The 24,301-nt window shown below is 38.1% G+C and overlaps 1 protein-coding gene across 7 annotated transcripts in view; it reads right to left on the minus strand.

Annotated features, from left to right (window-relative positions):
* The window catches only part of LOC122559857 (ubiquitin carboxyl-terminal hydrolase 15-like), a 107,921-nt gene that overhangs the window by 75,587 nt on the left and 8,033 nt on the right, over window positions 1-24,301 (minus strand). For 6 of the 7 annotated variants that reach the window (XR_006314572.1, XR_006314574.1, XM_043709978.1 and 3 more), the window contains exons 2-3: window positions 9,446-9,573; window positions 4,445-4,575 (exon numbers count right to left, since the gene is read on the minus strand). Coding sequence is in view for 4 of the 7 variants with exons in the window: in XM_043709978.1 (XP_043565913.1) it covers window positions 4,445-4,575; window positions 9,446-9,573 (259 nt within the window). In the remaining 3 variants the exon portion in view is untranslated. Of the gene's footprint in view, window positions 1-4,444; window positions 4,576-9,445; window positions 9,574-24,301 lie in introns of those variants that run through there. The other variant, XM_043709980.1, reaches the window with a different exon arrangement.

A 24,301-nucleotide genomic window follows, 5' to 3' on the forward strand; every position in this document is an offset into this window, starting at 1 on the left:
TCCAGTCTTGGGCAACTGTGTGAAGTTTGCATATTCGCCAGGTGTTTGTGTGGGTTTCCTCCCACAATCCAAAGACTTGCAGATTAGGTGAATTGGCTATGCTAAACTGCCCATAGTGTTCAGGGATGTGTCGGTTAGGGTGGGGTAAATATAGTATAATAGGGTAGGGGAATGGGTCTGGGTGGGTTACACTTCAGAGGATCGGTATGGACTTGTTGGGCCGAAGGGCCTGATCCCACACTGTAGGGATTCTATGATGCTTATGAATTTCTTTTAAAAAACATTATACTGGCTGTCCCTATTTAACCAATATTTGTCTATTTGACTATTAATGCAATCTAGAATTATCATTTCTAGACGTTTCCTCACCACTGAAATTAAACTCTGATCTACAATTGCTGGGCTTTTTCTTTTAATCTCTTTGAACAAGGGCTTAATGCTTGTCATCGTCCAGACCTCTGGCACTATCCCAGGGACGAAAAAGATCACAGCCAGTGCCTCTGAAATTTCTGTACTCACTTTCGCCAAAATCCTTAGATTCATCTCATCTGGTACATATGAATTGTCAACTTTAGTACCAGCAGCTTCTCCAATGATACCTCCTGAGTAATTCTGAATCCTTCAAATAAGTTTCCTCATCTGTCTTCAGGCCTGAGTAAAATTTGCCTCTTTGGTAAAGTTTTTGCCTACCCTTGGGTCCAATCTATCTGACCCAGCTCCATTCTTGTTCCATCGAAGCAGCTCTCCCATTTAATTATTTTTACGCTACATTGTCAATTGCCGTTTGCCACTGTCACCCCAAACTTTATAATACAATGATCACTATCCCCCCACTGACACTTTGATCTACTTGGACCACCTCATTCCAAAGAACCAGGTGTAGTAGCGTCTCCTTTCTTGTTAGAGTGGGAACACATTGTAGGAAATGCTCCCTGAAAAGAAACTTATTTTAGAGCATCCATATCGCGAGCAAAAATATTCCAGCTACAAAAAAAGAACAATTGGTAAAAAGATGATCTTTCACTTTTCCACCATTCACAACGACAATTTAAAGCAAAATAAAACTGAAAGAACTGCGGATGCTTTAAATCATAGACAGAAGTAGAAAATGCTGGAAAAGCTCCACAGGTCTGGCAGCATCTGTGAAGAGAACTCAAGTTCAGGAAAGGTCACTCGACCCAAAATGTTGATTCTGATTTCTCTGCACAGATGCTATCAGACCTGCTGAGCTTTTCCAGCAATTTCTGCCTTTGTTTGTGGATTTAAAGCAGGTGGTTTTAAATTTAACAAACCAAATTTAGTCCGAAGAATAGAAACATATTTCCATTACCTCATCATATTTTGTTAGCAGAAATTTGAGAGAATTACGAGTCATGCTTAAGCTGCTTCTTCTGGCATAAAGGTATTAATCTGAGGGTCCACCAGTCCCCTCAGACAGACATAAAACACTATTGGCTGTTATATATCCTATAAAAACAAGTATAATAGATTTCTGGCATCCACCATATTCTGATCGTATAAGCAGCTGCAACTTGTATCTTTTATTAAAAGACATGGGCAGGCATTTAAAGGATATTATAAAGCAGAATTTGACAACAAGCCACACAAGGCAATTAAGACAAATAGCCAAAATGTTTCTCAAACAAGGCATACTGAAAGAGGAAATGGAGGCACAAAAAGGTGGGAGGGATATAGGACCAAATTCCAGAGCTTAAGAGTTTGGAAATCAAAAGGTACGACCACAAATAGTGAAATAATTAAAATCAGGAAGTTCAAGAGACCAAAACTAGATATGAGCAGATAACTCAAAAAAATTGAGATACAGGAGCATATTACAGGAATAGGGAGGGATAATGCCAGAGATTTGATAACTGAATTTGACCAAGAGCCAAAGCAGGCCAGTGAGTACAAATGTGAATGGAACATGGTGTGGAAGTTTCTTCTTCAAACAACAGTGGAGGCTAAGTCACTGAATTTATTAAAGGTCAAGTTACAGTTTTGAAACATAAGAGTGTGTTTCTGGAGATGGTCAGGTCACTGCATTGTGTCTTGAATGGCATGTGACTGTGAAGGGAATGGCTGGGGTTGCCTTTTGAGCATTACTAACTGTGATGTAAAGATTTTGTACGAAGAAAGGACTATTTCCTTTGTTCAGAGAGCTTCCCTACACATGCTTCGCAAGCATGACAAAGTGCGTTCAGAGTTTGTCCAAACTTGTATTGTGCTGTCCTTAATAAATTTTGCTTGTTCACAGAAGTTGGCATATTGCAGTTGCATCAAGTGTGTAAAGAATCTCAGAAAAAAGAATGTAACAAAGGGAGTCAAGGGGTCAGACAGGAAACTGGAGTTGAGACTACAACCAGATCAGTCATGATCTTAGTGGAGCAGATGCGATGGTTTGAATAGCTACTTCTGTTCCTAAGTCCAATGATCCTGTGTCCATGGGAACAGAGGAATCCAGAGGTAAGAAAGGAACTAATGAGGGCATTAATATTTGAGCTGAGACAGGGTGATGTTAAGAAGCTTGATGCAGGTGGAAATAGGTATTCTTAGGGACCGCAAGGATGTGTGGCTAGAAGCCACATCTGTGAATATGACACTATTTGAACAGTATAGTACAGTCTGTGACAGTTTTTATCTGGAGACAAAGTCAGTAGCTAAGAAACAGGAACTGAAAATAATACTTTCAGTTTTCAGAATATTTAGCCAGAGGAAATTTCTGCTAACCAAGTATTGATTGTCTGGCAAGTAATTTGCAATGGAAAATTCAAGAATAGTGGTAGGGCTTTATTGGAGCTGGATGTCTTCAACATACAGGTGAAAACTAAATGTTGTGCTTTGTGTCAAGTAGCATAATGTGGATGAATAACAGGAAGGAGCAAAAGATAGCTCTAGCAGGGACACTACAGAGATCTTTAAAAGAAAAGGTTCTACTGGTCTCTTCTCTTCAAAGATTTGGCTCCCAATACTGAGATGAGGCTAGCAATACTTCTGAAGATTTTTCTTGGCAATAAACAAAATGTTCTGACCCCGAAGATTAAACTGATTGTGCCAAAGTAAACCCCAAGTACAAAATTAGCATTGCTGTATACTGTATAATTCAGAGTGTTGAAGCTTTGTTTTGTGATCAGTAACATGAAAAAGATCAGGTGCTCAAACTGTAAGGTAACTGGCAATAAAACATTTTTAAAATCAATTCATTCATGGAATTTGGATATTGCCTGCTTGGCCACCATTTCCTGCATATTCCTCATTTATCAGAGGGCAACCACATTGCTATAAGTCTAGAGTCACACGTAAGCTAGACAAAGTAAGGAAGGGGCGTGAAGGGTTCCAGCACAGACAAAGTGCTAATGTCGGAATCAGCAACAAAAAAAAGAAAATCTAAGCTCATCAACAAGGCACATTTCGTGTGTCGATAGCACTGGGAGAGCAATTCCATCTCAGCAGCTTCAGTGAAGGAGACAGATGACAGGAAGGAATTTAAAAACTAAAAGGAGAAAATCTAAAGGTGTCTCCTGAACCTGAACACATCAGAGTTCCTAGGAGACCACCTTACTGAGGGAATTGGCACTGACAGAGGTTTCTGTGCACATTTATTTTGGGCATTTACCCACAGACTTTGTGAAAAGAATTTTTTTTATGTGGAACAAGATTGCAATGGTTGGAGTTTCTTTTATTTGAAAAAAAAATTCATTTCTTCTTCTTGTAAAATTATCCCTCTCCCACTATCACCCCCTTCCCCCACCTGTTTTATCAGTAAAACAAGGGCTTTTGTAATTGACAACTGACGATGGACTGGCTTTTTTTTGTTTCTCACAACAAGTCTGCAGCTAGGTCAGAAAATTACTGACACTGAAAATTTTCTAAAGGACATTAAAGAAACCCATCTGGTTCACCAATGATAAACAGAGGTTACATAGTGCCATTAGGCTAGTCCAGTTATTAGCAGGGGGTTTCAGATTACTAATCCACTGATATTAGCACTAACTCATTCCCCAACATGTCAATTCAATATAAAACTAAGGGCGCAACAGCATCACAATGAAATCTTCCTCTAATGCTTTAAAGATTTTACTGATTTTAGATTATAAAATTTAGATTATAATTCTACTGCTATCAACTGAACTGAATTTGTGGATAAGTTAGCTGGACAGCTGGTTTGAATCTAATGGCCATTAGCCTGCATGACTACACATAGCAATTTATAAGCAATTATACTGTACACAAACGTGGTAGACAGTCTGAGTTGATATTTTCCATAATTAGAGCCTGCAGCACAGAAACAAGCTCTTAAACCCAATGGATGTATGCTGACATTGATGATCCTGCCATTCCTCTTCACCTTAATGTATTAGCATACTTTTATTCCTTGGTTCTTCAGTTTTACCTAGTTTTGCTGTGACCCTCTGACTTCCAATTATCATGCATATAGATGAGATACCTTTCGTGCAATTGGCTCTTGGTTCTCTTTTAATCCATACCAGCTGACCAGCTTATTCCAGCCTTCTGTGGGTACCAGGATATAATCCAGCTCATCTATGAGATGCTCCTTTAGAGACTGTGAATCTCCACCTGTGTGGGACAAACACAATACAATAAAGAAAGAACATAAGGACCAGGAGCAGGAGTAGGCCTTCTAGCACCTTGAGCCTGCTCCACCATTCATTAAGATCATGGCTGTTCTTTTCGTGGTCTTAGGTTCACTTACCTGCGTTCTCACCATATCCCTTAATTTCTTTATTGTTTGCTGAAGTAGTGTCAACTACTTCACTGGGCAGGGACTTCCATAGATTTACAACCCTCTGGGTGAAGAAGTTCCTTTTCAATTCAGTCCTAAATCTGCTCCCCCTAATTTTGAGTCTATGCCCTCTTGTCTTCACCTGCCAGTGGAAACATCCTCTCTACTTCAATCTTATGTATTCCCTTCATTATGGGTGAAGAAGTTCCTTTTCAATTCAGTCCTAAATCTGCTCCCCCTAATTTTGAGTCTATGCCCTCTTGTCTTAGTTTCACCTGCCAGTGGAAACATCCTCTCTACTTCAATCTTATGTATTCCCTTCATTATTTTATATGTTTCGATAAGATCCCCCTCATTCTTCTAAATTCCAACGAATATAATCCCAGTCTACTCAGTCTCTCCTCATAAGGCAACCCCCTCAACTGTGACTTTGGATAAATTCAAACTTGCTCAAGCCAATAACAAAAATCACAGTAAAAAATAAGAACTGGCTAATTCTTCATGATGTTTACATGAAATTGTGTTCCCGATGTGTGTCTTATACCAAAAATTATCTAGGAGACACAAACCACTCCTCATATCCTGACAAAGTTGGGTCAAACACACAAATGCTTACTTTGAAGTCACAAGGGATCTGCAGTGAACTGGTAAGATGCATACAGAACTGGCTTAGTCATAGGAGACAGAGAGTAGTAATGCAAAGGTACTTTGCTTGGACCTACATTGTTTGTAATGCATATAAGTGATTCAGTGGTAATGTAGGTGGCCTGATTAGTCTGGGGGACCTGCAGATAGTGAGGATGATTCCAGAGGATATAGATAGGCTGGATACTTGGAGAAATGGCAAGTGGAGTTTAATCAGGACAAATGGAAGATTTAATACAGGAGGGAAGTAAACAGTAAATGGCAGAACCCTTAACAGCATCAACATACTAAGGGATCTAGGCATACAGGTTCACAGTTCCCCAAACGTGGCAACACAAGTGGATAAGTTGATCAAGGAGGAGTATAGTAAGCTTATCTTCATTGGTAAGAGCAGAAAATATAAAAATTGACAAATCATGTTGCAGCTGTGTAGGATGTTAGTTAGGCCACATTTGGAATATTGCGTACAGTTCTGGTTGCCATAGTACAAGGAGGTTGTGCAGGCTTTGCAGAGGGTACAGAAAGTTTACCAGGATGTTGCTTGGTTTGAAGGGTATTAGGTATGAGGGGACAGATTATAAAACTTGGTTTGTTTTCACTTAAACATTTAAAGATGAACTGCATCCTAATAGAAGTTTACAAAATTGAGGGGCATGGATAAAATGGATATTCAGAGTTTTTTTCCCAGGATAGAAATTTCAATTACTAGGGAACATAGATTTAAGATAAGAGCGGTAAGTTTACGGCAGATGTAAGAGATAGTTTATTTTTTTTTTAACACAGAAGGTGGTAAATGCTTGGAATGAGCTGCCAGAGGAGATGGTGGACATGGACACAGTAACTATGTTTAGAAGGCATCTTGACAGATATATGAATAGGCAGGGAATAGAGGGACACAAACCATGTAGAGGCAAAAGGTTTTTAGTTTAGAAAGGTTTAGTAAAGAATGTGTTAGCGCAGTCTTGGTGGCCCCCCCTGTACTTTTCATGCCTCTAAATGTACCTTGTAAGATTTACATTCCCTTTTGCAGGCAATGCAGCACTTTCCAACAATCCTATTTCTACACATACGTCCTTCAAAGATAGTTTATAATACTGAAACACTAAATATTTAAAGAAAATCACTCATCACGCATATGGTCTTCTTAAAGTCACCAACTATTCACCCTCCCTCAGGCATTCCCATCTCTCAAGTTCATTACCCTTGGAGGCGCACAGTGCATAATGATGATTTTACTTCAGTGTTACTCCTGGGGCCTTATGCATCTACGCCACCACTTCAATACCATTTTGCATCTATCCAAATGTGTATCTAAAATTTCTCTCTAATTCTTCCCTTTAATTTCTCCAGGAGGCTGTGGCCTCACTTGACTGGGAACTCACAGCAAGGGTAGCATTTCAATCCCTATACAACCACCTTTCCCAAAACTTTCCTCTCAATCAATCCTCAACTGTCACAACTTCTGTTTATTTATGTCCACCAATAATCCTGATTTTTCACATGGTATTACAGAGGCAATTTTTAATACATATAAATTAATTCCAGTCATTACGTACAGCGAACTACATTTTTGTTCTACAAATCAATCTTCGCACCACCTTTCCTGCTAACACCAAAATACACAAAATGGAATATCTATTCACAATCTCACATGAAATATTTGAAATCTTTGCAGATTAAATAAAATGCGCACTGTAATACTTGCATGTAATCCTCTCATATTATAAAGTATTGCTGCAGCTTAATCATCTACACTAGATATCTCCCTCAATACATCCACTTTCAGTTCTTAAAATGTTCAATTCCAAAACCTCAAGTCCTCCCAGATCACAGATCCTCATACTAGCAGTGAGGAACACCAGATGAAAATCAAAAATGTCAACTCCCATTTTAAACATGGACAGAGAAAGCAGAGATATAAAAATAAGGACTGAAAATGAAACTTCTAAATTAAAATGCATCTACGCATCCTGCTCCCCAAATCTAATTTTGCCTGAAGACTACACTATCTCAATTTCCATTACATGATGTCATAGGAGATCAAGAAATGTATGCAGAGCTATACTGGGCAACACGTTTAAAGCAAAACATAGACAACAGGCCTGAAGTAACTTGCATTTCTAGTAATGCGCACACTTAGTTCAATGATGGCATTTTCAAAGTTTAAAGGAAGTTTTAATTTCTTCTGAAATTTTCCTCACAGAACAAGAGCCAAGCACCAAAGGCTGGCTTTACCACAAGCACCCGACATACAAGATAATTGTGCAACTTTCGATTTGAGACAGTAAAATCAAAATTGAATTGGTTAATATCAGCCTAACATTTTCTAATGCTGCTCCTCCCTTTGAAAAGCTCCCCAGAAGCAAATTAATTGCAAAGGAAAAGTATTTCTCAAACTGTTTGCAACAGGAACTAAATGTTGGAATGATCTTTTTGTTATATGGGCAGTTGTGTTACCTGAGAAATGACAGGCATAACCTTGGCCAAAAATGCACAGAGTTCTGCCTTGAATATTTAAAATCCTGATTGAAACCTGACCTGCAAATTAAGGCCTCAGATCCTGAGCTACATTCCATATTCACCCCAATTAAAACAGTGATTGCCCATTGGTGCCCAAAAACATTCCTTAGAATAACTAGACAAACTATTAGGCAAGTGCTGGAATTATATCCATCTCCAGGGGAAATTCAAGCAAGGTTACTGGGTTTTGCTTCAAACTTTCTCTGATTATATCTCCAAATATTAATAGACGCTACTTGATCTGTCTTCTGACAAAAATATTTGATAGTTTGTTTAGCACGTGACTACATTAATTTTCCTACCCTCGAGCTGCTATGATTGACATGTGAACCTGTATATCTAATTTTTAACTAGGTCAGAAATTCTCACAAGACATCGTCGCGAAACCTGCCAAAAGGGCCAATACCAACTGAAAAGAATCTGACGAATTTCTCCAGCAATGCGCAAAAACATTAAAATAGCTTCCCTGAAAGCTTCATTATTTATTTCTTTTAAAAAATATTCAAGGTGCAATGTGGTCTTAAAGCACAAACATATTCAAGTATTTCTGGGAAAAGCTGAAGTAGTTTACATGATATGCAACTGGTTTATATAACTCATTAAATCAGAAAATATCTCCATTTAATCACCATAATTACTTCTTCAAAATGAGAGTTTTGCTTCTCCAAGATTCATTGACTTGTTATAAAGATTCGCCTCTCAAAAATGAGCACATTTGTGTGTGAAGCAAAAAATCACTGATTTTATTCAAACAGGTTTAACTGTAATATTATAGTTTCAAATGATAATACCAGCAGTAAACAATTAATATAGTTTAATAAAAAACAGGCTGGAGTATTCTGGCACTTAACATTATGATTCATTAAATTGCTGAAGTTTACTGTGGCTACGTAATATGGTTCACCATGCCAGGTGACAAATGATTGACTAATATGATTAACTTAATATAAATAATGAGAATGAATCTGCTTTCCTCAATTTGACTTAATAAATTTTCAGGTGTCATACTTCTAACAGTGACGCTGCACATTATGTACAGTACAACCGTAACTAAATATTCCTACATTTTAACCAGAGCGCAACAGTTTGAGAAAGACAAAGACCCAATTAACTGCACGAAAATGTTAGCTTCTAAAAAAAAAAATTCTATAGTCAAAATACTCCAAACTAAACCCTATCTTCATGTCATTTTGAAATCTGGAAATCGATAGACGAAAGAGTGGTAGAAACTGAGAATAAGGATCCTGTGGCATGGTAATAATAAGGGCAAGACAGAGTTCAAGACAGAGTCCTGCAGCAAGTACTACAATGGACGCTCAGATACCTGAACATATAGGCCATTTTGCCCTCGCACTTAATATGGATATAAACCAAAATGTGTCAAGATTTGGAACAATTTTGGAAGCATAAACTGCACTATATACCTCCATATACCAAGACAACAGAATGGTTCATATACAAGGACCTTTCTCCTACACTTCTGCAGGGCATGGTTAATAGCACAGTTCATAATTAAAAACATAAAGCAAATGTTCAAACCTTTCAGAAGCCCAGAGTTGTCAACAGGACCAGGATACACATTTTGGTCTCCCATCTGGTATTTGTCCCAGCTATCAAAGCCAACATATTTCTTCCATTGCTTAAACCACCGGCTATCCACCAGGTACCTGAGATGGTAAATAAAAATGTTATCGAATTAATTATTTCATAACAATCACAGAAATCTGCAGCACAGGAGCTGGTCTTACAACCCAATACACATGTACTTCTTCTTTCAAAGCATGCATAGTACCACTACTTGCTTTTTGCCTGTAACCATGTAGGTTCCTCCTCAATTGCCTAACCAAAATCCCTTTAAAATTCATAGAATCAATCTGCAACCACATTTTCAAGTAGAGGGGTCCAAAACAGTAAATTGTCCATCACTCTCCAAATCATTCTCTAATTATTTGGAGTCTACAACCTCTAATTAGTGACCCACTCACCAGAAAATGATTTTTTTCCTGTATCCTCTCATGACATCTCAAACTATTTTGGAAACTTTATTACATAATAGAACATAACTAGGAGTAGGCCAAGTGGCCCTTCGAGCCTGCTTCATCATTCAATAAGATCATGGCTGATCTTTTTGTGGCCTCAGCTCCATTTACCCGTGTCTTCACCATATACCTCAATTCCTTTTATTGTTCAAAAAAAATCTTAGCTTTTAAAATGTTCACTGAAGTAGTGTTAACTACTTCACTGGGCAAGGCATTTCATAGATTTACAACCCTTTGGATGAAGAAGTTCCTTCTTAAGTGAGTCCTAGATCTGCTCCCCCTAATTTTGAGGCTATGCTGTCTTGTCCTAGTTTCACCTTCCAGTGGAACCATCCTCTCTACTTCTATCTCATCTACTCCCTTCATAATTTTATGTTTCTATAAGATCACCCCTCATTCTTCTAAATTCCAATGAATATAATCCCAGTCTACTCAGTCTTTCCTCATAAGCTAACCCCCTCAACTCCAGAATCAACCAAGTGAACCTCCTCTGCATTCTCTCCAGTGCCAGTATATCCTTTCTCAAGTAAAAACTGCATGCAGTACTCCAAGTGTGGCCTCATCAGCATCCTGTAAAGCTGCAACATAACCTCTCTGCTTTTAAACTCAATCCATTTAGCAATGAAGGACAAAATTCCACTTGTCTTCCGAATTACGGCAAATCAACCCTCTGATTCGTGCACAAGAACTCCCAGGTCTCTCTGTATAGCAGCATGCTGCAACGTTTTACCATTCAAGTAATAATCCTTTTTAATGTTACTCCTACCAAATGGTTGACGTCACATTTATTATTATATTCCAACTGCCAGACCTTTGCCCACTAAAGTATCTATGTTCCTCTGCACACTTTGCTCTGCCACTCATATTAGTGTCATCTGCAAACCTGACAGTACACATGGTCCCCAACTCCAAATCATCTATTATGTCACTCTTAGTCTCTATGTCAAAGACAATGGTTCTAACTTTTCCAGACTGCACATGCCTCAACCAGTGTCATACTGCACCCCCTCTGTACTGTTTCTTACGCATTATCAATTGTTTACAATACTTCAGCAGAAATCAAATGTGATTGTAAAGTTCCAGTGTCTCTCTGCTTTATATTCAATTCCAGTATTTGTAAACTCAGTCATCCAAGTGCTATTTTTTAAAAAAATAAACTACACTGTTACTTATCTTGTATGCTTAACAGAATTTAAAAAATAATTTCTTCTCCATCTCTAAAGACATTGACTGACACTTCATACTGAACTGCTACACTTCTGTCCATTTCAGTGTCGAGTCTATTGTTACGAAATCTACAACAATCCTCATCCTGACTTATCATATCTTGTATTATCTGTAAACTTTATAATGTTGCTCCCCTCAAGATTCTAACTTATTTACAAAAAAAAACTGAATAGAAAATGGAACCAAGAGTGACATTAGGCAACACTTCCTAGTTTGAAAAACATGTATTCACCACCAGCATTCCCTATTATAATGACCCAATTCTGTATCCATACTGTTACTTGCCTTTAATCTCATGGGCTGCCACTTTCTTTATAAATACTCTGTATGTCACCTTGTTAAATGCATCAAAAAAGTTTAAACATGCCAAACCTACTGAAGTACCATGATTTTCTCTACAACCTCAAAGCATTCAATCAAGCTAATCAGACATGACATGCCTGTAACAAATTCACATTGGGTTTCCTCCAGAAACCCACACTTTTCCAAAATGGAAGCTTATTTCACTCTTCAAATGATTTTCAATAACGTCCCCATTGATACTAGTCTTGTAGGTTACTGCTTTATCCCATCCCCTGTCCTATAACAACAGCAGCTCTTAGTTCTACTTCTACATTCAATGACAACTTAAAGTTTGTGAACAATGGTCCTACCATTCCCAATTTTGATTTGAATAACCTCAAATACATTTTATCTGGATGAAGTGACTTATCAACTTCAGCAATACTAATCTTTTTAGTAGGTCTGTTCTACCCATCACTATCCTGCCCATAACTTCCTGTTCTAAATAGCATAAATTTCACGTATGCTTTGTGAAGAGAACTGAAAAGCACTCTACCCCTACATAAAGATTTCGCTTTGAGTTCTTAATTAGCTCAATTGCTTCCCAATCAAACGGCTTTCAGTTTTTGACAAAATGTAGAAAATGGTTGCAACTTGATACTACATTCTAAACATTTCTTCATTACCTCTGTGTCTCATAGTAGGTTTTTCAATTTCCTCCTCTATTGCCATAATTTTCTTGGCTACAAATTGACCCATACTTTGGAAGCTCCTCTCCTGCTGTTTTATCCTAGCTTTTAATTTCACATGCAGATGCATCAGTTTTGGATGATCTAACCTTTTCCTGTAAAGAAATATGGCTTGTTTGTATCAGAACTATTCACTCCCCCACCCCGAATGCTGTATATTGTTCTGTTACTAATTTCAATTTGTCTTTTCTAATTTGTAATAAATTCCATCTTAAATTAGTATCAACATTTTTATCTTTGAAAACTCCTTTTTCTTATTATTTTAAATCAAAATGTGCAATGTTTCCTGTTATCTAGATGATTTACTACTGGAACACACTTCACTGTACCCAATTAATTTGCCAGAAGCAGATCCAACAATTTCCTGATGATAGCTTGGAGACATATTGGCCAAAAATGTTTTCCTGTACACACACCAGGAATCATTTTGTTTCCCTATCCTTAGTTTTTCCGAGTCTATACTGGGGCATTTAAAGTCTCCCAGTACCACTTTTTCTTACACGCCTTTGAAATCTGCTGACAAATGTATACACCTATTCTCCATGATATTGCTTTGGAGCTCTACAAAATACCTCCAAGCCCAAGTGCTCCCTCTCTGTTCCTCAACTCAAGCCAAACAGATTCAACCATATAGTAAATCTTTTCTATTCAGATCCGTACTACCATTCTTAATCGTTCTGCCACACACCTTTTTTTCTTCCCTGTCATTCTTGAACACTTTGCAGCTAGGAAATGTTAAAAATCTATTCCTGGTCTTACTGAAGCCCAAGTGTTAATAGAAACACCCATACTTCGAAACCACAACATAAATGTCAAAATATGCAGAGTTTAATCTCTTCTTTATCCCTTTTTCTACTTTATTCAAACTGGTTGCCAAATGTTTGGGATATTTCTAATCTTAACTTTTTTTTCCTGCATTCTTCTACTTTCTGGTTCCTCTTCTCTGAAATTAGCTTAAACTATCCCAGAAAGGACTACAAACCTCAAGTCAGCTTTTGTTAAGAAAATATCACCTCTAGAAAGATTCAAACTCAGGAGATGTTTTGAAGTTGTATTGGTGAAGCATTAGCTCTTAACTTGGTATAGTATCAAAAGAAAGTATGCCTTTACTTTGTTTGTCCAAAAGATGTACTTGATCGATTATTTAGCCACGTGATACTTTTGTCAGATTCAAAAGTACAAAACAAGCTCCATTAGGACATGCGAAAAAGTTACTTACCATGACTTTTCATTTTTGTCATGGTCAACTGACAAAATTTATTAATATCAGAAATTGTAGATAAATCACTTATGCTATGAATAAGAGATGCCATTTTGCCTTTGCTCTTTGTAAATGTGCCCAGGAAGTTCTTTTGCATCACTTCCTGTTTTGGGAACAATCAAAAAAAGCTATGGAACTTACTGCATTTTAAATTCTTACCTTATCTAAAACTGAAAAGGGTTTATTTAAAAGAACATTAATAGTTTCAAACAACCTAGTAGTAGTCAGATTATGCAGTTCCTGGGCACAGCTCTGAACAAGGAAGGCATAAGAAAAAAGAATAATACAGCAGAGGAACAGACCTTTCAGCCCACCAAGAGTGCACCAACACATGATATCTAAGTGAAAAAACTTGCACCTCTATGGAATCCATATCCCTCTATGGAATCCATATCCCTCTATTCCCTGCTTATTCATATAGGTCAAACACTGCTATTGTATCTGTTTCTACCATCTCCTCTGGCAGCACATTCCAGGCAAAAAAAAGCGTGAAAAAACTCACCTCTTGCATCTCTTTTAAACTTACCCCCTTTTTACCTTAAACCTACATCCTAGCGAGTTGAGAAGATTTGTAGCTCAGGTTGAGGTTTTGTGCAAGGACTGTAACAAACACTACATTAGACAAACAGGCAGAAAACTAGAAACCAGGATACATGAACAACTAGCTACAAAAAGACATGACCCTCTCTCACTAGTATCCTTACATACAGATGAGGAAGGACACCACTTCGACTGGGAAAACACATCCATCCTCGGACAAGCCAAACAAAACACGCACGAGAATTCCTAGAAGCATGGCATGCCAACCGGAACTCTATCAACAAACACATCGAGTTAGACCCTATCTACCAGCCCCCGAGAAAAGGAGCAGGAAGTGACTTCACCACAGCAAACAACATCACCACCGGAAACGACATCACCAAGCCAAAGAAACCCAAATATATAAATAGAAAGCTGGAATTATCGGCAGTGCTTCGCCTGAGGTCCACTGAAGATGTTACCTATTAGGGTGATGAAACATCTGGAAATAAACCTTCCAGCTCAGCGAGCAAACCTACATCCTAAACCTATGTCCCATAGTAACTAAAGGATGTCATCTCAATTCGAATTTATATTTTCGCCTTTGTCCAAAGTCCTAAATAAGCTACACAAGGGATGAACTCGGATTTCACCAGTTTCCTCATTTCCCCTCCCCCCACCCTGTCTCAGTCAAATCCATCAAATTCAGCACCGCCTTCCTAACCTGAGATCCTCTTCCCGACCTCTCCGCCCCCACCCCAGTCTGACCTATCACCCTCACCTTGACCTCTTTCCACCTATCACATTTCCGACGCCCCTCCCCCAAGTCCCTCCTCCCTACCTTTTATCTTAGCCTGCTGGACAAACTTTCCTCATTCCTGAAGAAGGGCTTATGCCCGAAACGTCGATTCTCCTGTTCCCTGGATGCTGCCTGATTGCTGCGCTTTTCCAGCAACACATTTCCAGCTCTAAATAAGCTACACACAATTGAGGAAAATTTCTTCTCCCAAGGAGGTCATAATTACAAACTAAAACAGAAATTGCTGGAAAAACTCAGCAGATCTGGCAGCATCTGTGGAGAGAAGGCAGAATTAACATTGCTGATCCAGCAATCGTTCTTCAGAACAGATCACAATTACAATGCTTTTTGTTTCTCAGAGCAATAATGTAGAAGAAAGTCACTCCAACATAGCACTCCATCAGTCACATCAAGGCCTAGATTGAATCCAAAGTTTAAAGAGCACTAAATGCATGCTCTGAAAGCCAATATATAATGGATATTGAACAGCTGATTTCCTTGGTCATGGTTGATTCAGTTCACCCATAAACATCACACCCTTTCTTTTTTAAGCTTTAATCTGTAAGTTTTTCCCTCCCTGCATTCTCTCTTTTTATCTATGGCTGCCATACCAATGAAGAACCCACAATGGCTAAAAACGCAGATGCAATTTGCGTCTGATTGGCTTTAACTTCAAAGCCCCTCATTGCAACTGAGAGAGGAGAGGCACTTGACATTGCTATCCAATTTGGGATGGAGGCCTACCAGAAGAAAAATGCTCAGATGTTTAAAGCTGGATAAGCACAGCAAGCAATTTACTGTTAACTTAATGATTAAAGCGGGAAAACACATTCTTACCCTTTGCAAGGCAGTGACCATAACTAATAAGACTTCAAACATAAATGACCCAAGATTAAAATAAGTTATAATCAATGGATACCATATTTCAGTAATTATATCCATATATTCAAGTGTGTAACCAATAACTAAACTAACACAATTGTGCATGTTATCCAGTACAAATCTCTTCTGCAAAGATCCAAAAGTTTAAAAGCTCCACAGTACCCCAGAAAGACTAACATTTCAAAAGGCACTTCTCATTTGCAACAATTAAAGAATCTTTTAAAAGTTGTCAACACAAATGAGTCAGTACACATCTATCAATTGACAGGCAAGCGCAGCCTTAGCTTACAACTTCCCACGGCCACCATTTTGTTAAACAAAGATGCTATAAAACCAACAATCACTATTGAATTTGTGTTTATAACTGCAAGCACTAAGAATACCTGAAAGTCAAGTCCAGATTTCTTGGTAAAATCAAACTACAGAAATTCGCAGAACAGCAGATCAGCTGCCCCACTATATCAGTGGACTGTTCTTCACTGGGGCATTCCAGAACTATCCTATCTTCTCTCCATAGCCTTGCATCATCCTGTTTGAAAATATACAATCGAGTCTCTCACAACCACTTCGTGTTAAAGCATTTCACTCTTCAATAACTCACTGGATCAGGAGATTTCTAACTTTGCTCATTGTCAATAACAAGATAACTTTAACCTACTTCACAACCAGAAGGGACAGTCACTCTTTTCACCTTGCCAAGACTTAATTTTAAAAACCAGAAAAAAATTAATCTGGCCTTTCCTTTGTCAATGAAATAAACCCAAATAACTCATTTCTGCATTTAAACTATTCCTAAGACTGCACCATTGCTCCTACCTCTTTACTTTCACATTCTATGCTGATTTATAAAATGGTCTTCCCAGAGCAAAATTTATCATGCTCATCATACTCGAGTGCAAACCAGTTTCATATTACATATACAGTACATAAAATACTCACAAGCAATGTGCATCTAATGCTGATAAGAGTTACCATCACCTCTTAATTTTTGCACTGATCTTGCTACATTTTGACTGTTACTTGCTTTCTTGATCATTTGTACAAGTCTTCCATACAACATTTTATTGAATGCCTGCAATGCACATTTTTATTATACTTATACACACAAACAATTCAAGACATTTCTTATTCATGTAATCAGATTAAAAGAAATCCTTAAGTTATCATGATTTGCCTTCAAAACTTTGCACTGGCTGTCCTTGACTAACACATTAATCAAACACTCATTATTTTCATCTTGAATACACAAATTCTAAAAGATTGCCCACAAAGTGAAAAACTGTTATACTAGCTGCTTTGTTACCTCTTACATCCCCCACTTCTTTAACTGGAGGAGTTACATAGGATTCTAATATCTTAGCACAATTTTTAAATACAAGAGGAACTGCAGACCTGTCGGAATCTCTCCCATTCCTTTCCAATGTCATTTAGCAACAGATAGTGCGTGCCTTAGACTGTTAACTTGCCTTTCTTCTCAAGTTTTAATAATTGTTTCATAGTCTTCTCTAGTGCACTTAATTACATAATTCTAAACAAGTTAAATTACATAATTAAAACTAATTGCATAGAGCTAATTAAGCATCAAAAAGGGAGACCTATGCACACCACAAAAGAGGAAATAGCTGAAATATTAATTATTTGAGTAAAATAATTATTTGGAAGCTGTACTTTTGATTAGTTCATCAATCAATAGGTTAGTGGAATAGGCAGACAGGTGACAGATGCAATTCATTGAGAAGTTTAATGATATATTTTGGGAGGAAGAATGAATAAAGACAATGGAAACTTAAATGCTCCAATTCTAAGGAAATATAGAAGTAGAGAGACATAGGGGTACATAAGCATAAATCATTGAAGGTAATAGGGCAAGTGAGCGAGTAGTTAAAAAGGAAATGGAACATGAGCTTTACAAATAGAGGCTGGGCTCAAATGGTGCAGGGGGTCCAGGGCTCAAATCCCACCTGTTCGAGGTGTGGGATAACTTCTCTGAAGATATCTGTAAAAGGCATAGAATATAAAAGCAAGGAAGATAAGGAGAAGCTCTGCATATAAAAACTATTCAAATCAACTGAAGAATTAAGCAGAATTCTGAACATTACACTTTCAGATAAGTGTAAAGGTTTCAAGAGAGGATGAAGAAAGAATTTTCCAAGAATGGTTCCAAAAAAAAGAGGAACTTCAATTACAAGGCCAATTGGTCAAGCAATGGTGGTTCTATTGGGAAAGAGAAGGTTGAGAGGAGATTTGATTAGAATTATTGAAAATAATGATGGGTCTAGACAGAGCAGACAATGAGAAAGTCTTCCCCAAACACTGGCATAATGATCAAGAAATGAGAGATTTAAAGTAACCAGGAAAAGAATCATGGTACACAAAGGAAAATTTTCAAACAGCGAGTGAATAAGACCTGGAATTCACTATCTGAAAGACTAGTGCACACACCAAAGTAATTGTTACTTTCAAAAGGGAATTGTTTAAGCAACTGAAGAGGGTAATGCAAGTTACAGGGAAAGGGCTGTAAGCAGGGGCAGCTAACTTGCTCTTGCAGAAAAGTTGCATGCATTTATTGAATAAAGAAATGCTTTCTGATTCAGAACCTAGGATACAAAATATTCATGCAACATCTTTTCCATATAGTTTTCCACAAGTCGATTTCCAACTTCATTTGACCATCTTTATCTTCTCTTCACCTATTTCCTTAAAATGTACGACCGACGCTTTTAATAAAAATTGTTAGCCGTTATCACATTTACTTTCAACCCTTATCTCCCTTATCATTTCCCCAGTTATGTTTCCCAATTTAGCCTAAAAGCCCTTTTTGTTTAGTTTTGATCATTTTTATCCACATAGCCCAACCGTTCAACACCCTCTCTGCTCATTTTAGTTTTCCAGCCCTCTTACATTTGAAGTCACTCCACTGATCAGTTGTTTGTTCATTTTTCAACCCACTTTATTAAGGCCATGTGTCTTTTTACCTCACTGAATGTGTCTTTTAACTTCGTGTTTTCTTTTCTCAGTTATCTTCATTAAAGTCTTTTATAGGATGAGGGCATCACTAGCAAGGTTAAGTTTTGCTGCCCATCTCTAATTACCCTTTGAACTGAGTGGCTTACCAATTGAGGGAGCCTTTAAGAGTCAAACACATTGCCACAGGTCTGGTATCAGATTTCTTTTCCTAAAGAATATCAGCGAACCAGGTGATTTTTATAGTTTCAATCAATTATAGTTTCATCACACTACTAATGAGACAACATTTATATTCTAGATTTAATTGAATTTAAATTTAACCAGTTGCCACAGTGAAATTTGAAGCTGTGTCCCACTGTATTAGTCAGCACTTCTGGATTACCACCACCATTTAGCACCCAAAGGAGCTATGTCATGGCCATTATTCAGCAATTTTCTCTTATTCTATTGTCTCTCTCACATCTTGGTTAGAGAGTCAATTCTTCGCTGTAGCAATTGGGGTGTGCAGCAAGGGTGTTGCCATCTTCATGAGCTGGTTGCTGAGGTGAGAAAGTTAAGTACTACACGAAGAGTACGTACAAACTGTCAAATCAGGAGTGGAAGGCGGCCATTCAGCCCCTCAAATATGTTCAACCATTCAATAACACCACATCTAATTTTATTGCAGTCTTAAAACCACCTTTTTTTTGCATCTGATATCCTTTGAGCTCCTTCTCAGTTAAGAATCAATAAACATCTGCTTTTAAGACGAAGCAACAACCCACCTCCTCCACACTGAGGGAAAGAATTCTCGAGACTCCCAAACCTCAGAGGAAAACTTATCTCTATCATAAATGGTAGACTTCTTACAGTTAAACTATGTGTCCTTGCCCTGGTCTCTCCAACAAGGCGAAACATATCAGCATCCACTCAACTCCCCTTGCGATATTTGTGTGTTTCCAAAAGATCACTTCTCTTCCTTTCCAACTCCAACATATACAGGTCTATCTTGTCTAACCTGTGCTCAAGGAATTTACGTGCACATCCCCCTCTACCCCATCCCTAGAATATGTCGATGACCTTCGCTGTGCTATTACTGATGTAATTATGTTCTTCCTTAAATATGACCAAAATGTACAAATACTCAGTGTGGTCACATCAATACTACATACAATTGTACCAAAACATCCTTAGTTTTCTTTTCCTTTGTCACAAATTACATAACATTTGCATTCCAATCATCTCATATCTGAATGGTAATTTTATGACGCCTATACCAGAACACCCAGATTCTGCTGCATGCAAATTTTACTAGTATCCTTATTATTCTACAATCAATATTAAAACAGATCATATTGCAATTTTAAAAAATCATTTGAGAGAAGCAAAGACATTTCAGAGAGTTGTGATGACGGAAGAGGCTCTGTAGACTTGAAATCAAGCTGTTAATCCAATGCCAACGAAGGTGAGAAACAAGAGGAAATATGGATAAGCAGGATTGGATGCAACTGCAATGTAAGCAGAAGAGCTTCAAATGACCTCAAGTTTACTAAAGGACATGAAAACTTCAAAAGGTGAGACTTGCTTTCCTTACATCTTTGATGTAATAATGAACCAAAATCAGGTTTGGAACACATATCCGCACTAAGACTGCTTACTTACAGTTTCATAACATTGCCTAATTCCATGAGTCTCTCAGCTCAACTGTTCCTGAAGCACTCCAGATTTTTGTTATTCCTAAAGTGGACTATTCACGGTTGTCGTATCTTACACACTCAATCATCCATGAATGAGGTCATCATTATGACATCAGTATAAACTTCATTTCAACATTCAATGCATTTTAAATTCTCATCGTGCCTCCAAAGTCTTACTTTTCATCATCCCATAATCTCCTCCAATCTATCAATCTGAGCAGCTCCGATTTTAAACACTCCATTACAGATTATGCGGCAAAGGCAATATGCTCAAACCCTTGTTACTGCTCTTTCTCTTTAAAAGTTGCTACATAAAATCCAATTCTTTGACCAAATTTTCTTTTTAATCTGCCTCAATTTTTGCTTATTCATTTCATGGGACATGAATTTCGCTGGCTGGGCCAGCATTCATTGCCCATTCCTAGGTGTCTGTGCCTTCTTGAATCTCTGTAGTCAATTTATTGCAGGAACACTCGATATCATGAGGGAAGGAGTTCCGGGTTCTTGCGACACTGAAGGAACAGCAACATATTTCCTATTCAGAATGGTAAATGGCTTGGAGGGGAACTATCAAGTGGTGATGCTCCTTCCAGATGATAGTGGTTAATGCTGCTGTTTAACGAGCCTTGAAGAATTTCTGCAATGAATCTTGCGGAGGGATTGAGCTTTTGAGGATATGGTACTAATCAAGTGGGTCACATTGTCCTGAGTGGCAAGCTTCATGGGTATTATTGATGCTGCACTCATCCAGTGGGCTGTACTCCATCATTATTTTAACATGCGAGTTGCAGATGGTGGATAGTCTTTGGGAAGCCAGGTGGTGAATTACTCACCTAGCCTCTGACCTATCTGTTTTTGTAGCCAAACAGCACTTACATTGCTGGTCCTTTTCAATTTCTGGACAATGATAAGCCCAGAATGTTGATAGAGGGGGAATTCAACAATCGAAATGACATTATGTCAAAGGACAAAGTTTGCATTTTCTCTTGTTGGAGGTAGTCATTGCCTAGTAGTTGTGCAGTGCAAACATTACTTGCCACTTGTCAGCCCAAGCTTGGATATTGTCTATATCTTCCCGACTTTAGACATGGGCTGCTTCAGTGTCTAAGGAGTTACAAATGGAGCTGAATGTTGCACAGTGAACATCTCTACTTCTGACATTATGATGGATGGAAGGTTATTGATAAAGTAATTGAGGGTGGCTAGACCTAGGACCTTACCCTCAGGAAGTAGTAGTGATGTTATGCAGCTAAGATAATTCACCTCCAAAAACCAGAACAATCTTCCCTTGTGTCCTGCTAGACTCTAACCAGTTTTCCACATGATTCCCATAGTTCTGAGAGAGCTCCTTGATGCCATGCTTGGCCAATTTTGGCCATGACATCAAGGTGAGCTCTCAGATTCTCTTTGGAATTCAGCTCTTTTGTCCACGTTTGAACTAAAGCTGAGATGAAGTCAGGTGCTGAGTGACCCTGATGGTACCAACTTAAATGTCAGTGAGCAAATTATAGCCTAGCAAGTACTACTTGTTAACTCTGTCAAGAACCTCTTCAGCATTTTGCTGATGATTCAGAGTAAACTAATGGGGCAATAAATGGTCAGGTTGAATGTGTCCTGCTTTTTGTGTACAGGATGTACTTGGGCAATTTCCCCATTAACAAGTAGTTGTACTGGCACAGCTTGGGTAGGGGTGCGGCACATTTTCAAGCATGTCTCCTGTACTATTGCCAGAATACTGTTAGAGTCCATAGACTTCCCAGTGTTCAGTCATTTCTTGATATCACATGGAGTGAATCGGAATGGCTGTAGACTGACATCTGCGATGCTGAGATCTCTATGACATTTCTCAAATTTTGCTTCTGAACTATTGTGTGATATACCTGGTACACATTATTGCTTCAGAGCCGCTATATAAACAAATTATTTTTGCTAAAGGGGATCACAAACAAAAGCCTAAAAACCTAAACCTGAAAAACCCTAATTTTCTCCGGCATGTCTAACAAGTACCTGTTATGTAGTTCAGTGCATTTGAATGATGAATCGCTTAGCAAGGTAGTGTTATAATGACATTTCTCATCAAAGAGCCATCATATGCTGGTAATCGTCTCTTCCAAGCTCTTTTGTCAGGCAGAAGATACAGAAGCTTGAGTACACGCACCAACAGGTTTAAGAGCAGCTTCTTCTCTGCTGTTATTAGACTGCTGAATGGACCTCTCTAATTTCAAATCTAATGTTGATCTTGCTTTTGGGCACCTCCTATGCAGTCATAACCTTGTGGGCCCACTCTATCTGAACATCCTATGATCTGTATGTCTTTGTATGTTACGTTCTGCCTGTAGTGCTCACAACACTCTTCACTGTACTTAGGTACATAGGACATCAATAAATCAACTCAAATCAAATCAGTAACCTCTTGATTTCCACATTTAATTATGGATGCGAGGTTGCCAGTAGTTGGTCTCCAGATGACCTTTTAACAATGATGAGTACTGATATTTGACACTGCAAAATCAAGACCACTGAAGCATCTGGAATGGTAGCTGGCTTCACAGCAGACAGAAGCCTAAAACAATAGTCTGGTTGCACATATTCCTAATTTGTTTGCACTAAGATATGGAAGCACCACACAAAAGTCAGATGATTAAACACAAGCCAAGATTGAAACTACAGAGCATTAGTCATTCTTGCACAACTCACAACAGAGGCCTAAAAGTTAGTTACCTGCTTGCCCTCTCATTTCCAGGGGCATGGAATTTTCTAGCAATGGAGGCATAAAAAGACAAGGGCAAAAAAGTTGTCAAAGTTTTATAAATTCAAAAGCTAAAACATGAAAGCAGCACATTTGCGATTAGAACTTTGTTGAGATAGAGTGCTATGCCCCTGTACCCACCGAAATGTTCTTGTAATTTCCATTTATGTTGATTGATTCAATTCACAATCAATATTACAAAGGCATTCATTCAATTTCTGGCTGATGATTTACCTGTTGAATAAGTCTTTCAAGTTCCTCTTTCATAAAAAATGTACGCAATTCAGCTCCTTTCCAATTAAATCTAGACAACTGCATAAATAGCAAAACAAAAAGCAAGTCTACACAGGTCAAAGTACAATATCAGTTAAGAGACCGATTCTTTAGTGGTGAAGTGCATCAGATATCTGAACAATTCAATCATTTTCACTGCATCTTATGACCTCTGCACACAACTTTTACTTTGCTACTGAATCTGGAAGGATTGACCTTAAAAGCACAACTCCTTGCAACAAGTTAAAATACAACGTGACTGGTAGGTAAAATGCATTTTCTTTCTTTCTCAGTACTGTAAATAGTGAACTAACCATCTATACTCCCCTGTATCCTAGTTCAGTGTGCTGTTCTGACCAAATAATTAAATGGAGTCAACTGTGAAATGTTGTGGAATCAGGGGCGGCCTCACAACACTAAGGTCCCAGGTTCGATTCCAGCCTCGGGTGACAGTCTGTGTGGAGTTTGCACATTCTCCCAGTGTCTGCATGGGTTTCCTTCCACAGTCCAAAGATGTGCAAGTCAGGTGAATTGGCCATGCTAAATTGCCCATAGTTGCATTTATCAGAGGGAAATGGGTCTGGGTGGGTTACTCGTCAGAGGATCGGTGTGGACTGGTTGGGCCAATAGGCCTGTTTCCACACTGTAGGGAATCTAATCTAATCACAGTAAAACAACTTTCAAACAGAAGTCAAAGTCAACAGCCAACACATTTAGCAAATGCGCATTAACAAGTGAGACACAGTGAGCATTAAGATTATGTACAAGAGAATAGCTGTCAACTTAAAAGTTTACATTTATTAATAGCAGTACATTATTTACAAATATCTAAGTCCATTGGTGTTATTCATAAGCCCCATGATTAATATATATTGCTATATATGATATTGAGAGCAAAATTAGGACACTATTCTGGTAATATATAGTTATTTATATAGTATAGATAAATGTGAAGAGATTGCAGAGCTCCTA

The sequence above is a fragment of the Chiloscyllium plagiosum genome, chromosome 19 (genome assembly GCF_004010195.1).
Source record: "Chiloscyllium plagiosum isolate BGI_BamShark_2017 chromosome 19, ASM401019v2, whole genome shotgun sequence".
NCBI lineage: Eukaryota > Metazoa > Chordata > Chondrichthyes > Orectolobiformes > Hemiscylliidae > Chiloscyllium > Chiloscyllium plagiosum.